Source organism: Leucoraja erinacea, chromosome 29 (assembly GCF_028641065.1).
Source record: "Leucoraja erinacea ecotype New England chromosome 29, Leri_hhj_1, whole genome shotgun sequence".
Lineage (NCBI taxonomy): Eukaryota > Metazoa > Chordata > Chondrichthyes > Rajiformes > Rajidae > Leucoraja > Leucoraja erinaceus.
This window is the reverse complement of record NC_073405.1, coordinates 16,541,230-16,559,763: the sequence shown is the minus strand read 5'-3', so window position 1 is coordinate 16,559,763 and position 18,534 is coordinate 16,541,230. Positions and strand designations below refer to the sequence as shown.

Here is an 18,534-nt window from a genome sequence, read left to right as displayed (position 1 = left end):
GGGCCAAAACATGTAGCGCCATCGTGTACCATTTTGTCGGGGTTTTGGGATCTCATGCGCACACATACAAACAAACAAACAGGATGAGAGTTTTAGTAAGATGGATGGGTAGATGGATAGATAGATAGATGAACTCTGACAGAATCAGGGTAATTCCTCTGATTGGGGAAATCAGTTGAAGGGATCATTCATTTAAAACCAACGGTGGTTGGTAGGGGTCTTTGTGCAGGGAGTCAATCGAACATAGAACAGTTTATCCTGGACACAGATTGAGACACAGCTCATTACATCTTTTAAGATTAGAGTAAATAAACTTTTGAAGATAACAGGGCAATGTTGAAAGAGCTGGTCAGAGAGGATGGCTTTGAATTTCCAAGGATTGATTTAAATGCACATTTCCTTTTAAACTAAAATGAATGACCCAACCATTGATCCAACGTAAGAATGTTTTAAGGTGAGGGGGAAAGATTTTATAGGAATCTGAGGAGTAACCTTTTCACACTAAGAGTGGTGGGTGTATGGAACGAGCAGCCAGAGGAGGTAGTTGAGGCATGTTGGTCGATGTGGGCAAGTTGGGTCGACGAGCTTATTTCCATGGTTACACAAAAAAGCTGGAGAAACTCAGCGGGTGCAGCAGCATCTATGGAGCGACGGAAATAGGCAACGTTTCGGGCCGAAACCCTTCTTCCTTCGCTCCATAGATGCTGCTGCACCCGCTGAGTTTCTCCAGCTTTTTTGTGTAACCTTCGATTCTCCAGCATCTGCAGTTCCTTCTTAAGCTTATTTCCATACTGTATGACGTTAACTATTGAGAATGATTCCCAGATCCTTTGACTCCATTTTTCTATTCCTTGGTTTGGTGCAAATTTTATTAAAGATACTTCTGATGACAAATACCTATTCAAAATCCCTCTGACATTGATTGACCCTTGTGCACTACTAGCTTAATTTTATATCTTCCCCTTATTTTTCACATTGATACTGTGGATTCTTGAGTCGTTCAGTATCCTATTCATTCACCTCCTGACTTCCTCAAACCTTTCTATCGCCAACAAGGCACTTCAAGAGTTTACTGAAATATTTGATTAAAAGGTTGAAATCACTCAGAAGGTCAGGCAGCATTGTGACAAGAGAAACTGAATTAATCTTTCAGATCAAGGGTGTCTCCCTTTCAGATCAATGATTTGTATCAGAATGACAATAAATTGAATCATTTTCATTTTCATTTCATTTGTATCAGAATGTGAAAAGGTTGGAGGTGTAGCAGGTTTTAAACAGTCTGAGAGGATGAGGGTATATTGGGAGAGGAGAAAAGAACAAAAGGAATGATCTGTGATAATTTTGTATTTGTCTGCATATGCTCTCCAACGGCACACAAGAGACTCAACCTCAGTCAAGATAAAATAACCCACTTGTTTTGCATTTCATCCATCACTTGAACCATTAATTTGCCCCTCAGTGGTGCAACATGGCTGTGGGGTGTATCATTCACAATTTGCACTGCAAGAACTTAGTAAGATTCTTTACAAATATTTCCCAAACCTGCAACCTCTTTCATCTCAAAAGACGGAAGAAGCAGGTATATTGGAATAACATCACCTCAAGGTTTTCTTGGAGATTCATTGCTCTTCTTTCATTGTCATGTGGATGGCTTACTGAAGCTCTCAAGCCTTCAGCAATGTTGGGGGCTGGGAGGTACTATCTCATAGACTGTAACAGTTCAGGCAGATGACTCATCACCTTCTCAAATGATCTAAATTATGGCATTCACCGTGACTTTACTGCTGTGAATGAGTACTTGAAGATTACCAATGTTGCACCACAAACAGCAAGAAAGTACAGTCCAATATCAGTGGTATAAAAATTATTGACAAAATTCTGAGGCAGTAAAGACGGCTTGGGTTAGCTAGTATCGAACCTGATTGTTCATCATCTTCATCAGTTTATCACCAAATCCCTCACCCACTGAAATCCAAATCCACTTCTCTTCCAATTGCCACCCCATTCAGAGGACCTACTTCCTCCATGGTCTCAGCCCTCATGCCTTGCATCATTATCTGACACTCAGCTGTGTTCCCCAATCTGTTGGAAAGGACTTTGTACATGTTTATTTGCAAAAAGCTGGTTTTATTGCACTCAATAAAGCAGCTAGAGCTGCTACTTCACAGCACCTGAGACCTGGGCTCGATCCTGACTTTGGGTTACGTCTGTGTGGAGTTTACATGCTCTCCCTGTGACTGCGCGGGTTTCCTCCAGGTGCTCTGGTTTCCTCCCATATTACAAAGACATACTGGTTTGTTGTTAATTGGCCCTTTTGTTTAGTAAGTGGATGGGAAAGTGGGATACATAGAACTAGTGTGAATGAGTAATCAATGCTGATGTGGATTCGGTGGGCCAAGGCAACTATTTCTATGCTGTATCTCTAAAACTAAAAACAACACAAAAAGAATGCCTCAGACTTTTTCCTAATCAATTTTTTTATTGATATGGCCATGTGCAAAATACACATTGGTCTGTTCTACTTCTCGAGTTTAACAATATATTTCCATTGCTAAAGAATTTGAGAGTCCTCATATCTACAATTATCTAATAAAACATGCTTGTGTACTGCTGTTGTGATCAATTATTCAAGCAAGTAAAGAAACATGCACTTTCTTCAGTGGGTTGAGATCATGGTCTAAAGTTCATCTCAGATTTCAATATGGTACTTTGATTTACGTAAAAGCATAGCTTTGTGAGGCCCTTTTCTCCTCCCCTATTTATTGGGTAATTGGCACTTACTGCGTGACACCCTGGCATTCTCAACAATCTGTGTGATATCCAGCAATCAATCACTGCCTTCCCATGACACTCGGTTCAGATAACAGTCCCTTTCCAGCCAATCGTAAGGGCAGCTGATGTTGCAATACTTGGAGCTATTTTTCCCTGGTTGGACTTCAACTTAGTCACAGCTCAAATCAAAGGAAGAGCGAGGGTGAATCGGTGAGTGGAGGAGAAAAAACTTCCAAAACGCAGAAGGACCGAGGAACTCCATATTATTACATTTCCGAAAATGACACTGGTCACAGGGAGGGTAAGTTTATTTCAATTTAAATACCTTTTGAAATTAAAAGATCTGATTTTATCATTTGTTTATCAGATCTGTTTCAACACTAAACGCTAAAGCAGGCCAAAGTTCACACCGAGATTAAAGCACAGTTCAGGGTGGTAGATTGAAACCTTTTATATACCCTGACATTTTAAAGTGTATTTATTCATAAATTGTATTCTTTTGAGATATTTTTTTGTTTTAATTTAAGACTTAACAATCTCAACATGAGACAAAGTGTTCACAGTAAATGAAATATGATATATTTTTTGGAAAACATGGCAGGTAATTTACAAACAGCCAAGTCCTTTAGGCACCAGTATGATAATAGCATGGACATCTTATATAGTCACAGAGGGAGGGGGGAGATACATGTAACCAAAACATAAGGGGAATACTTCCCTTTTCAGATTCTTTAAGTGGATTTTTTACATTTAGGGAAAGCATTGAATTTATTTGGAATATTGGACTGATATCCCCATTTTAGAAGGATGAGGGGGCACCTCATAGAGACCTACCGAGTAGTGAAAGGCCTAGTGAATGGTTTGAGTGGATGTGGAGAGGATGTTTTCACGACCAGAGGTCATAGGCTCAGAATAATAGGGCGTTCCTTTAGGAAGGAGATGAGGAGGAATTTATTTGGTCAGAGGGTGGCGAATGACTATTCTGAAGAAGTGTCTCGACCCAAAATGTCACCCATTCCTTCTCTCCAGAGATGCTGTCTGCCCCGCTGAGTTACTCCAGATTTTTATGTCTATCATCGGTTTAAATCAGGATCTGCAGTTCCTTCGTACACCTCGGTGTTTGTAACCTGGGTTTAATTTTGAAAGATCTAGGGATTGTGAACTGGTGCAGAGGATGAGTTGAGGCCTGAGGTAGGTCAGCCATGATCATATTGAAATTTGAGGTTTGATGGGTCGAGCAGCCTACTCCTGTCCCTATTATCCTGTGTTCTTAGTACAGCACTGGAGCATCTGCATTGCACTAGGTGCTTGTGTCCAGACACCGGAGGGGTTGAACTCCCAACATCTGTTTGAGACAAGCATGCTTCTTCTGAACCGGTGTAAAAACCTCTAACATACCGTGGTATAGTTGTATATAAGCATCAAAAGAATCCAGCTTTATTCTCAGAAATAAATGCAGAAAAGAGATGCATAAGGCCAATCCATTCAGGTATCCAAATACGTTCCACCAAGGCCTGCTGGATCTCCCGGTTGCTAATCATTATAACTCTCCTTCCCATTCCCATAATAACTTTTGTGTCCTGGGCCTCCTTCATTGCCAGAGTGAGGCCACACACAGATTGGAGGAACAGCACCTGTATTCTGCTTGGATAGCTTGCTGTCTGACGGTATGAACATTGGATTCTCCAATTTTAGCTGAACAAAAACCTCTGCCCACACTTCCTTCCCACCCTCTTTCCCTCCCCATCTTCCCTGTGTCCCACCTGGACTCACACCCATTACCCCTCCCCTTCCTCTGGTTTCACAATTTGCATCTCTTCTATCTTTACCTCACATGTGTTCTTACCTAAGGTTGTAAGCTGCCCCAGCTGAATATGAGGTGCTATCCCTCAGTTTGTGTGTGGCCTCACTCTGGCAATGGAGGGAGCCTAGGACATAAAGCTCATTATTGGAATGTGGATTTAAAATGATCAGCATCTGGGAGATCCAGCATGGTATGAGCATTGAATTATCCAGTTTTAGGTAACTATCCTAGAAAAAATATCCCCCTACTTACACCCCCTGCCCCCCCTATTCTTTCTCACCTAAGCACGTAATATGGTTGGGGATTTATATCATAGATTGCTTCCAAAATTCAGTCTCGCTGATTAAACTATGGCATACTACTGCTGCTGCTAAATCATCAATCAACTCGTTTTCACCAAGCACACAGCTAACAATGGCCAGTTTCCTTTGTAGTGACGCAGTGGTGCTGGTTTCCGATGGGCACGGTGACGGACGCACCACACATCTCTGTCCTCCATTCAGCTGGAAAGCTCCTCTTTTGTCTCTACACATGCGTCTTCCATCAACATCTTCAGCATCATCCTCATAAGCTGTTCCGGGTCGCGTCTTCCATGGGTGGGTTCCCACAGCACAACCTTGTTTGCTGGCATTTCCGGGTGGCGGTGGCAGTGACCAGCGCCATTGCTGCTACTCTGGTGCAAGTGAGCAAAAGGATCAGTTTCTACTTTCAATACTTTGGGTTTATTCTCACATTATTCCCAGTCTTTTGTATCTGACTGATAAAAGATTGATAGCTACAATTAGTCAGTGGTTCCATTGGCATTGTATAATGGTCTTTGGTCTTTTATTGTCTGACAATTGACTTAATCTGTAGGCTGCTTTTCACCGGTAGACACAAAATGCTGGAGTAACTCACCCACTGAGTAACTCACCCACTGAGTAACTCACCCACTGAGTAACTCACCCACTGAGTTACTCCAGCATTTTGTGTCTACCTTCGATTTACGAGCATCTACAGTTTTTTCTTAAACAAACCTGCTTTTCACCTGCAGATAGTAAATTCCACTAACCAGACTGTATTTAGAAACATCAGAATTTTACTTGCATCAAACCTTGTTTCTCCATTCCTTTGAAAATTCTCAGTGCTCTCTTATCATTACCTTATTTCTCCTATGAACTGCACCCCACTAACTGATCCTTTGTCTCTCCCACAGTTCTCCACCAACTCCACAATTATTAGGTCCCCTATTGATAGGTTCTCAGCACTATGTAGATGTACATGTGGCACTGTGAGTGCAGCTTTTACAGCCAGCTGGCAAAAGAACATGCCATCATGTAGAAAACACTCCGGCCACTGGGAAATATTGCTACGATGTGAATGGATGCTGCATTGATGGGAGGGAAGTGGGAGAATGCTAAAGGGGTTACAAGGACCTGGACAGGCTGATGAAGAAAATGGCCGAAGGAGGCATATTCTTAGTTTGAGGGCTCAAAGAGACCTTTCCGGGTTACAGCGGTGGTGGCTGTTGGAAGACAAAGAATACCTGTATTTTGAAGAAGTTTAGACTTTCGGCAAGTACCATGCCTTACCCACCTGCTCTGATGGATTGAAGGATAAGTATGTGGTCTTTTCTCCTTGAGTATAGAGTTCGTGACCCCCCCAATGAGCAGCTGAGAGGGAAAAGTAATCCTGATTTCATTGGGCAAAGCAGCCAACACACACAGATTCAGCCAATAGACAATAGGTGTAGGAGTAGGCCATTCGGCCCTTCGAGCCAGCACCACCATTCAATGTGATCATCCCCAATCAACACTCCATTCCTGCCTTCTCCCCATATCCCCTGACTCCGCTATCTTTAAGCGCCCTATCTAGCTCTCTCTTGAAAGTATCCAGAGAACCGGCCTCCACCGCCCTCGGAGGAAGAGAATTCCACAGATTCACAACTCTCTGTGAGAAAAAGTATTTCCTCGTCTCTGTTCTAAATTGCTTAACCCTTATTCTTAAACTATGGCCTCTGGTTCTGGACCCCCAACTTCGGGAACATGTTTCCTGCCTCTAGCGTGTCCAAACCCTTAATAATCTTATATGTTCCAATAAGGTTGCCTCTCATCCTTCGAAACTCCAGAGTATATAAGCCCAGCTGCTCCATTCTCTCAGCATATGACAGTCCCGCCATCCCTGGGAATTAACCTTGTAAACCTACGCTGCACTCCCTCAATAGCAAGAATGTACTTCCTCAAATTAGGGGACCAAAATTGCACACAATATTCCAAGTGTGGTCTCACTAGGGCTCTATACAACTGCAGAAGGACCTCTTTGTTCCTATACTCAACTCCTCTTGTTATAAATGAATGAATCAATGAATGAATAAATACGTTTATTGGCCAAGGAATTTGCCTTGGTGCTCCGCCCGCAAGTAACAGCGACATTGTGACAGTTAGGAATGAGACATAAAACATTAAACAGTAATAATAAAACACTATTGATTAAAGGCCAACATGCCATTTGCTTTCTTCACTGTCTGCTGTACCTGCATGCTTACTTTTAATAACTGATGGACAAGGACCCCGAGATCCCGTTGTACTTCCCCTTTTCGCAACTTGACACCATTTAGATAGTAATCTGCCTTCCTGTTACTTTGAAAAATAACATTACTTTGAATCCCTTCATCTAAATCATTGATGTATATTGTAAATAGCTGCGGTCCCAGCACCGAGCCTTGCGGTGCCACACTAATCACTGCCTGCCATTCTGAAAGGGACCCATTAATCCCCACTCCTTGTTTTCTGTCTGCCAACCAATTTTCTATCTATGTCAGCACTCTACCCCCAATACCATGTGCCCTAATTTTGCCCTCTATCTCCTATGTGGGACCTTATCAAATGCTTTCTGAAAGTCCAGGTACACTACATCCACTGACTCTCCCTTGTCCATTTTCCTAGTTACATCCTTAAAAAATTCCAGATAAATTCTAGCATAATTTCCCCTTCGTAAATCCATACTGACTCGGACCGATCCTATTACTGCTATCCAAATGTGACTCTATTTAATCTTTTACGATTGACTCCAGCATCTTCCACACCACCGATGTCGGGCTAACTGGTCTATAATTTCCTGTTTTACTGTTGCACTGTTCCCTCAATGAAATCAGGCCACTGATTGCATTGGGGACCATGAATGCTGTTTGCTTGTTGACGCTTAAAGTGGCACAGTTTTAGGAGAACCCGAGTTAGTGAAACTTGATTGTTCTGAGAGAGAATAAGAATCCTGTTTCTCAGATGAATTAGGTGATTTAAGCTGAGAATTTTCAGATTGGTAAAAAGACACCCAGAACTTTTTATTCTTGGTTCTTCAATAACTTTTCCTGAAGCTTTGTGAATGAATTTCAATGCAAGATGTTAAACCAAGACTCAATCTAACCTTTGAGGATACAAAAGATTTCATAGAATTACTTTAAAATAGAGCAGGGAATTATCCTAGCCAGTGTTTATCTTCCAACAAGAACATAACTCGGAGGCACAAGAAATTACAGATGTTGACATCTTGAGGAAAGCAGAAAGTGCGGGAGGAACTTAGCGGGTCAGGCAATGTTTGTGAATGTTTGTGTGCAGACAAATGTTTTGGTTTGGGATCCATCTTCAGACCATCATTTAGTAATTATTGACTGTTTATGGGGTTTTGCTGTACAAAATACCATTGACTACACACCAAAAGTAGGCAATCGGCTGGGACATGCTTTGTCCACACAATGAGAAATATACAAGAGAAATACATCTTGTCTCTTAATTCAAATTTAATATGGGTGGCTTTTCTTGAAGAGTTCCTCATGTTGTCGGAACCAACACTTACATTGTTTTTCTCTTCATCAATCATTGTGTCCCAAGACCTTAAACTGTTCTTTTCTCTGTCTGCTTTTCAGATCAGAATGCTTGAAACATTGTTATGATTATTAGGCAACTGCATGGGCACAATACGCCTTTTCTCCATTTTGTAACAAAATAAACGTAAAAAGAAAAACAATTACATATTTGAAGATTAATTTAGTACTTAAGCTTTTTTATTAGTGGCTTTCATCGGTACATTTTTTATTTAACATCCTGTTCTATTTGAATATCTTTCCCTAATTTATGTTTAGCCAGAATAATTTTGACTGGAATGATAACTGAGTATATCCAGGTACTACCAGGTACCATCAGGGGCACTGCGCGATTGGCAGCCTCACCAACAATCCGTCTGTTTTTGAGGCTAGATGTATTTCTCTTGTATATTTCTCATTATCTGGACTTAACAAAGCATGTCTGTTTTGTCTTTTACTGTTATTTTTAGTGTGTTTTTAAAGTTTGTGTAAATGTTCTCTGGTTTGTTTTATGTGGGGGGAGGGAGTCGGGGGAAACTTTTTTTCAAGTCTCAAACCTTGCCGGAAATGCGATTGTTATCCGGGTCGTATCTCCGGTCACTCTGCGGCCTAACATCGTGGAGCCAGAGGCCTTCTCGGGACTGACTTTGAACCCCACTGCGGGGCGTGGACTACCATCAGAACCGATCCCTTGCCTGGGGTCGCTTCAACCGCCGCCTGCAGATTGTACCATTGAGAGCTCGCAGAGTCGGGAGCTCCAATGACGCAGAGGTTCGACCAGCCCCGATCCGGGGTCCGATCGCTCAACATGGGAGGGGCTGAGATCACATCACAGTGGGGAATGTGGAGAAGTCACTTTGGTGGATGTTTATATTAAAATGTTTTTTATGTTCTGTTGCTTTCTATTTGCATGACTGACTTGGCAATTGAAATTCCTCACATGTTGCAATACATACATGGCTAATAAAGTCTTATTGTATTGTAATTTACAAATAATTTGTGTCATCAACAATTACTGCAACACATTTTCTATCATGCTTCTCTGAATTGGTTAGGTTGCATGTTTAGTCACACATACTGTAAATCTATTCTAATCGGACACAAATATATTCAGATTTATGCAAATTTCTCCGTCTTTTGGTTTGGCTGATTTTAACATGATTAATTTAAGTCTGGTCTTTCGCTCCGCAGTATTATAATTTTCTATTAACGCATTTAAAAGACTAAATATGCCTTTCAGGGAAATATAATTGTTATAATAATAATAATATTGGAACTTGGACAAAAAAAAAATCTGAATTATATTGAAAAAGGCATTCACATTAAATAAAAAATATACACATTCCACAAAATGCTCTGTGCAATGCTGTTCCACAAAATCCTGTTTTGTGTGACATAGTCCAACCTGTTACCACAGATGATTTTATTTGGACAATCTATGAAAATACTTAGTATGGATATCTCGAATGAAAACTATTGCAATCCTTGACCAAGCTTTAAACAAAACCATGCAATGCTGAAAGCATTCACCAGGTCAGGCAGAATTTGTGAAGAGAGAAGCAGGGTTAATGTTACAGGTCAGGGAATATTTATCAGAACTGTAAAAGTAAAAAGACAAGTGAGTTTTAAATTAGAGACAGATGGAAAGTAAAAAAATAGGAAGGTCTGTAGTAGGTTCAAAGGCATGGAGCCATACCAACCTACATATCCACTAAACTAGTCTCATTTGCATGTGTTGACACAAATACCTCTGAACCTTTCCTATCTATGTACCTGCCCAAATCTCTTTTAAATATTGTTATTGCGCTGGCCTCAACCACTTCTTCCAGCAGCTTGTACCATATGTGTACCATCTGTTAAAAGTTGCCCAAAAGTAACAGCATGGGTTTTCCCCAGGTACACCAGTTTCCTTTTACATTCCAAAGACATGTAGGTCACTTCAAATTGTTCCCAGACTGAAGTGGTGGAATTGGGAAGAGTTGGTGAGAATGCAAGGATAATAAAAATTAGCTTAATCCAGTATAGGATTTATGTAATGGGGTGATTGATGGTCAGCATGGACAGTGGGCACGACAATGCAAATGTTAGCATTTATTTTGAGAGTGCTTGTATACAAAAACAGGTATGTGATGCTGAGCCTCTATAAGGTGCTGGTCAGGACACATTGGAATATTGTGAGCAATTCTGGACACCATATCTGAGGAAGGATGTGCTGGCTCTGGAGAGGATCCAGAGGAGGTTTAGAAGAATGATCGCAGGAATGAGTAAGTTAACATAGGATGAGCGTTTGACAGCAATCGGCCTATATTCGCTGGAGTTTAGAAGAATGAGGGGGGACCTCATTGAAACGTATAGAATAGTGAAAGGCTTAGATAGAGTGGATATGGAGTGGATGTTTCCATTAGTGGGAGAGTCTAGGACTAGAGGTCATAGCCTCAGGATTAAAGGACATTCTTTTAGAAGATGTGGAGGAATTTCTTTTGTCAGAGGGTGGTAAATCTGTGGAATTCTTTGCCACAGAGGTTGTGGAGGCAAAATCAGTGGATATATTTAAGCAGACATAGACAGATTCTTGATTAGTACAGGTGTCAGACGTTATGGGGAGAAGGAGTGAATGGGGTTAGGAGTGAAAGATAGATCAGCCATGATTGAACGATGGAGTAGATGAAATGGGCCGAATGGCCTAATTTTGCTCCTGTCACTTATGATCTTATGACTCATTTTAAGTAATAGCAAGTAGTGTGGCACTTAATTGAAGACCTTCTGAAAATCTAAATACATGGTGAGTTCTGGTCCCCTTATCTATTTTGCTAGTTACAAGGTCAAAAACATGCAGCATATTTATCAGACCACAGGGCCTGCTCCTGTGCTGTCCTTTTCTATGTTCGACATTCTATGTTATTTCATATTCTCTCAGGCCTGGTCTTATACCCCACTTCTAGATGTTTTTGTTTCCTCTTTTATTAAGGCAGGCACTAAATAGCTAATTTCTTTGCCATTTCCTTGACTCCCAAATAATTTTTCCTATCTCGCATTATAACCAATGCACGTATTATATCTGAATTACTTGCAGATGGAATAAAGTGCCACGCTACCTATTATTAAATAAAATCAGATTAATTGAATTATGGAATCAGCGAAAGGTATAGCACGGGGACAGGCCCTTTGGCCCACCGAGACTGTACTGACCACAAATCACCCATTTACAGGAATCGTACAATTATTTTCTGCAATCTCAACAGCTCTATCCTAAAGTACTTTACAACCAATAAATTACTTCTGAAACACATTTGCTTTGGTAAAGCAATAACTTGACTTTGTGGAGAATCCCCACAATGTCAAGTGGCCATTGCTTTGTTAGTGAAATAAAATGAGGGATAAATATTGTTCAGGACACCAGGCAGATTTCCTTGCTCTTTGTGATTAGTGCTCCCGGAACTTGTACACCTGCCAGAGAGGAATTTGTTTCAATATCTCAGCCAAAAGCTGGCACAGATTAGGTTGAACAGTTCTTCAGTACTTCACTTGAAGTAGGGTTAAATATACAAGCCCAGAGACTTGTTAGTGAGAGAGAAATCTACCAGCTACAGTCATTATGCTATTTGAGACTTAAATCCTTGTAAATCTTTTTTACTTACTGTTGTGACTTTGAATGACCCATGTGAAGACCAGAGGTGTGGATGTAAACACTTAATTTAAAACATTTTCAGTAGTTTCAATGTCTGGTTCACCTGAATATTTTGGGTAAGGACAAATGGTTTAATTAAATTATATATTTACATTGGGAATACATCCTAACTGACAATACCAACTATGAATATTAAAATGCCTTTTTTTTAAATTTCATCAATATTGCTGATGTCAGACTCAGTAGTGTAAGTACCTGTCTTTACAGAAAGCATGCTTGCATGGTAGTTTGCATTGGTATTCTAACTGCAGCTGAGGACAAACCACAGACTCCCAAGGTAACACTCTTGTCGCACAGCATTGTGAGTGCTAGTTCTCCAAGTAATTTCTTTGTCAGATTCCAAAGCATTTCGCTGAAATGGTCTCCTGCTGTGAACAACAGCCTGGTCCTTTTACAGACAGCAGTGTTTATTTATGCAGCTCCTCTAATAGGCTGTGGGCCGAGCATCAAAAATGTGTCTAGAAATCAGTTTTCGTGACCTAAGTCACCAAACTACATGAAATTTTCCACAGATTTAGATGAAATATAATTGAGAAGGAAGTCATAACTCGTCATTGCCGAAATTTGCACATTAATTAATTAAACTAATTAGAAAATGAGATTGGGAAAGTAAGCGCCATCTAATGGCCAATGCCCATATTACACGATGGGCAGCCTTTTTCCGTGTTGCAGTCCATTTAAACTATATATCATTATACCTATATATATTCCAGATAGTAATATAGGTCTAATAATACAATAATATAATATATTATTATATAATATAATATATTATTATACCTATATATATATACCTATATATATTCCAGATAGATATATTCCTCCGTTTTCTTGGAAACGGCCGCTACGGACGGCACTATGTACAACCCCCCCCCGCCCCCGGAGAAAATCCGCGGCTCCGCATTCACGAATCGGACGCTTTTTAATTGAGACTGCGGCTTCACTATGTTAAATACATAGGCCCCACGATTAGAGCACCTTTTCCCAGTAAGTTATCGCAGGCAGCTCCGAGATTAGATGATTAAGACTTATTATTCTACAACATTAGTGAAAATGTTTAATTTACCTTGTTATTGATACATATAGTTTAGGCCCTCAACTTCATGAATGAATGAATGAGTGAGTGAGTGAGTGAGTGAGTGAATGAGTGAGTGAGTGAATGAATGAATGAGTGATGAGTGAGTGAATGAGTGAGTGAGTGAATGTACAGCCTCCAAATCTCATTTCTTCACATTATAAAGGGTGCAATTAAATTAATTAAAGTCCATACAGATACATTTTTCCGGTTTTTCTCTAATTTAATAAAAATGTGCAAGTCTTGTTCATGACGAGTTTTAGGGGTGATTTATATATATATTTTTACACAATATGTGAAAATTTCATGTAATTCTGTGACTTGGGTCATGAAACACTGGAATAGCTCCTTGGCCCACAGCCTATAACTTTCAAAGCAGATTATCATCTATAAATTACATTTGGAAGCAGTTTGAGAGCTTGTTCTTATTTGTATTGATGGTTAATATAACATATCCTTTAATTATGGCTGTTATTGATCACCTATATATATTATCTTGGCTTGACGTTTGGGTCCCTACCTTCACTATGGGATTACAGTTTCTGCATTTTCCTCCACCAGGTGCCAGGAGAATGCTTGACCCATCGACTGGACAGCGTGGAGCTCCTGGATCTACTCTTTGACCAGCAGGATGGGATTCTTCGCAATGAAAACTTCCACGCAAATGGCAGGGAGAGTACAGAGTGCTGGGAGATGGCACAGCCCAGTGTAAGGAGAATTGTAATGTCATATCTCCACATAGAACATTGTAACGTATATATGTAGATGCTGGTTTAAACCAAAGATAGACACAAAATGCTACAGTAACTCAGCGGGACAGTGATCATCTCTGGAGAGAAGGAATGGGTGACATTTTGGGTCAAGACCCTTCTTCAGACTGATTCAGGGGCGAACGAGATAGATAGATAAGGAGGTGTGAAAACAGGGCAAAGGGAAATTGAGATCAAGGAAAAATGTAGAATAGATAGAACATTTTTAGCTGGGAGAAGGTAACAACAAAGCAAACCAAGATAAAATGTAGTCTGAGACAGCAAGACTGGTCGGAGAAGTGGGGGGGGGGGGATGAAGAGAGAGGGAAAGCAAGGGTTACGAAGTAACATTGTAACTGCAGGTTATAGCTCCGGGTAACTGCAGTTATGCAGGTGCACCATACCTCAAGGGTCACTCCGCACACAGTACACCATAACCCAGGGTCATTCGGGTCACACAGAGCATCCTGCGCCTGGTTATCTCTCCCACACTCACATTGTAACCTGTGTTACTGCACCAATGAAGCATTCTAGTGAAAATTTAAAATAAAACTGCAGATTTTGGAAATTAAAAATAAAAAGTCTTCAATGCAAAATGCTAATTCTGCTTCTCTTCTCACAGATGTGGCCTGACCTGTTGAGTATTAACAGCATTTTCTGCTTTTATATCAACAAGTGTTCTATCCTACGTCATCTCACATTCATGGAATATTATAATGTGGGTAACTTCACACACACATGCGCACGCATACACACAGCTAAGTAACCTGGTTTACCCCATACATGCAGAATATTCAAATGCAGGTCATTTCCCTTTCACAAAACATAACCTGAAGCAAACTGTTAATGGACCTCTCAAGGTGACTAATCTCGTCTCTTACCTCAAGCTCCTTACTCTGCCGCAGATTCACAATGGGAGAAGTAATGAAGAGATCCTGTCCTCCATTCTGGCAGAAGCTGTCCCTTCCTCCCCGCTCTGGTCCTCGGCTGGCAGTGACAGTGGGATATCTGAAGACCAGCTGTCTGATCAGTTGGACAGCCCGCAGCAGCCATTCAACAGCCCCCGAGACTTCGAGAGTTTCCACGGGGAACTGCCTTTTTATCCTGGCCCAGTGTCCTGCTGCCCAGACCCTTGTCCAGGAGTTCCAGATGTGACATACCCAGATGTGGATTTCTCTATTAACTGTGGTAAGCTGCCTTTTAACTCTGGAAGTATCTGGGTGATTTAGTGTGAACACAACAATAACGAACTGCACACCGTCCTCCAAATGTGGTCTCACCAATAACTTGTACAGCTGCAACATGATGTGCCAATGTTTGTACTCAAACACGGTCAAAGTGTCAAGGGGATGGAGTACTGCCTGTAGCGCATGGGAAGTGGCATTCTCCTGAGACATATTTTTCCTTATCCAAATTGTGAGTGTCTAGATGGTCCAAAAAGCTGGCACAGTTGTGGGTCATTACCAATCTTTGAAAGCACTTCATTATAATTGATGTTAGAGATACTCAGAGGTAGTCATTGAGATAGTCACTTTACTCTGCTTGGGGACTGGAAGGATGGTGGTTTCCTTGTGTAGCCCTGTGTAACTTCATATTAGCTTTTCTCATTAAGAGATTTATATAAGTTTTGCTGTGAATATGTGTCCTGCATTTTGATTTGTTGTTAATGAGTTAGATCATTTTTCCTGTGTGGTGATTGGTTTGGGGCGCGGGAGCTGGGAATTGTGGGTAATCGAAGTCCAGGAGAGAGAGAGAAGTCCAGAAGAAGTCCAGAAGAAGCCTAGGCTAATTGCTACCCCTTCAACTCGGAGGTGTAGATTAAAGACTGTCGTTGTTTGGACTTTGTGATTACGAGGAGAGTGAGAGCAGCGGTTAGCTGAGCCCTGGAGACAACGAGGGAGAAGGAAGATTTCTGCCACATGGGGTCCTCTCTGGTCAGCCAACTCCCCGCCATCTTGTGAGCTTCTGCACTGTGCACTTGTCGGCTTCCACTGTATTTGGCCGCGACGCTCTCCAGCTTCGACCAGGCCTGCAACGTGGGGTTATTCTTGTTTTGTTTTTAATGTTGCCGGCTTGTGTGAGTGAGTGTGTGGGCCCACATAGTAATTAATACTTAAAGGTACTATAAAAGATTGATTTATTGAGTGTTGGGTTTTTTTGAATATCTGTGTGAGAAACACCAGTAAAACACCTATAAGGGAATTAAAGTTTACGAACCTGCGGCGCAGCTCATGTAGGGGGCAAAGAGGGCAAGCTACACTTGAAACAGATGGGTAACGTGAGTGCTTGAAGTGGGAGATTGAAGATGTCCATGAAGGCTGTGGCCTTTTGATTGGTGCACAATTTCAGAATCCATCAAGGGACACCATCTGAGACGGTTACTTTCCAAGAATTTACCCTCAGATATGACTTCTGCTGATGAGATGTATGAGACAGAGTCAGTCGGGAATGGTAGCTGTGTCAAATGAGGAGAGGTCGACTAGATCAATTCTCGTTCCTCTGTTCTTTAATTTCGATCAATGAGCTATGACTTTGAAATGTACAAAATTCTTAGGATGCTCCACAGTACAGGTGTGGAGAGGATGTTTTCGCATGCCGAGGAATCTTGAACTAGGGGATGAGAGAAATTCCTTCACTCAAAGGCTGCTGTATTTTTGAAATATTCTACCTGGAGAGCTGTGGGAGCTTAGTCATTCATAACAGAGACCGAGAGGTTTTGGGATGTTAAAATAATCTGGAATTTGAGGATTGGCCTTGCTCTGGCATTCCTAACCTAACTCCTCTTGCTTCCCCACCTCCATCACTTTTAACATTTTAGAGGAAAACATTTTTCAGACAGAGAGTGGTGAATCTGTGGAATTCTCTACCACAGAAGGTAGTTGAGGCCAGTTCATTGGCTATATTTAAGAGGGAATTAGTGGCCCTTGTGGCTAAAGGGATCAGGGGGTATGGAGAGAAGGCAGGTACAGGATACTGAGTTGGATGATCAGCCATGATCATTTTGAATGGCGGTGCAGGCTCGAAGGGCCGAATGGCTTACTCCTGCACCTAATTTCTATGTAACATCTGCCACTCTGTCAAAACCTTTAGTCAGTGCTCAATGTCATTTTAAAATATATTCATTTCTGGGTTTGCTGGCCAACGCAGCATTTATTGCCACCTGTAACTTTCCTTGAGAAACTGGTGCTGATCTGCCACCTTCAACTACTGCGGTACTTCTGGTGAAGGTACTCGCCCAGTGGAAGGAATGAAATCAAGTGATGATGAAAGTCCAGTGACGTATTTCCAAATCAAAATGGTGCGCAACCTGGGAGCTGGCGGCGTATCCATGAACCTGCTGTCCTTGCCCTTCTTGAGGGGAGAATAGCAGGTTTGGGAGATGTTGCTGGAGTGGCTTGTGCGAGTAATTACACTGCATTATGTAGCTGGTGCACACTACAGCCACTGTGAACTGGTGGTGAAAGGAATGAATACTTAAAGTATAATAATGCTTCTGTGACAACCCTTGCTGCATTTAAAGACTTTTTTTAGCTTGTTCTGCTGTATTTGCGTTGTGCATTCACAGACACTAACTGATACTGAGATCCCAATGTAAATGCTTTATTTATTCTGTCAGGTGACTGGAATACTGAGGCGCTTGAGGAAGGAGCACGTAACATTCCAACACAGCCTGCTACGAACAATTTCCTCACACTCACTGTCAAGGACCTACTGCTCTCAAACATGTCGGAGAAGGTGAGTCTGTGGGTGTCCCATGTCAACATGTTGCTTCAAATGAATGTTCTATCCTGAAGAGTGCAGTATTGCTTTACTTTGCATTACATGGCGTATTTAGTTTTAAGATGAGGTTGAGTGAGAAATTAATTTTGATGTTACAGATTTAATGTATGTCGGAATGTGTGGAATATGTCCGAGGGATTAATTTTGCATAGAATTTGCGCAGGCACGATGGGCTGAATGTTCTCCTGTGCTGCATGCTACTATTATAACTACAAAACTTTTTCACAAACTTCAACTGCAAACCAGGCCAGTTTGAATCCAAATGTATTCTTAATCAGTACATTGTTAAATACCTGCTACATAAATATATTGATACATGTTCTAATTTAAACAGACGTGTAATTAGTGATGCAGCGAGCATTAACTCCTAATAAGATATATTGACAATGTTCCTACTCTCTTGTTAAAGCCTTTGGAAGGAGTTATCACTAGTGAACATCTCACTCTAATTCTGAGCCAATGCATTCAGTTTGAGCACATGTTTCAGGCTGATGGGACAGTGCAGTACTGTGGGACTGCTGTCAGCATGAGGTGTTATTTTTCAGATAAATTATCAAATTAAAGCTCAGGTGATACACACAAAACGCTGGAGTAACTCAGCGGGTCATGCAGCATCTCTAGAGAAATGAAATAGGTGACGTTTTGGGTCAGAACACTTCTTCAGACTGAAAGAAGGAAAAAAGGCCAGAACAAAATAGGGTTGGCAACAGATGATCTCAAGAAGAGTGGAAATATTATTCCTCAGATCCATTCTTAACCTTCTGCCCTTCACCTTAAAACTATACCCTCTAGAGTCAGACACTCATAAATTAGCTTTCTCCAATTGAG

General features: G+C 41.2%; 2 protein-coding genes across 3 annotated transcripts in view; one reads left to right on the top strand and one right to left on the bottom strand.

Moving 5' to 3' along the window:
• The window catches only part of LOC129711242 (elongation factor 2), a 523,480-nt gene that overhangs the window by 332,136 nt on the left and 172,810 nt on the right, over positions 1–18,534 (bottom strand). The window lies entirely within an intron of this gene.
• LOC129711244 (cyclic AMP-responsive element-binding protein 3-like protein 3) overlaps positions 1,316–18,534 on the top strand; it is a 30,404-nt gene continuing 13,185 nt past the window's right edge. Inside the window, exons 1-4 of the mRNA XM_055658763.1 lie at positions 1,316–3,073; positions 13,739–13,885; positions 14,832–15,114; positions 17,543–17,661. Of these exons, the coding sequence (XP_055514738.1) occupies positions 3,053–3,073; positions 13,739–13,885; positions 14,832–15,114; positions 17,543–17,661 (570 nt within the window). The 5' untranslated portion in view covers positions 1,316–3,052. The remainder of the gene's footprint in view (positions 3,074–13,738; positions 13,886–14,831; positions 15,115–17,542; positions 17,662–18,534) is intronic.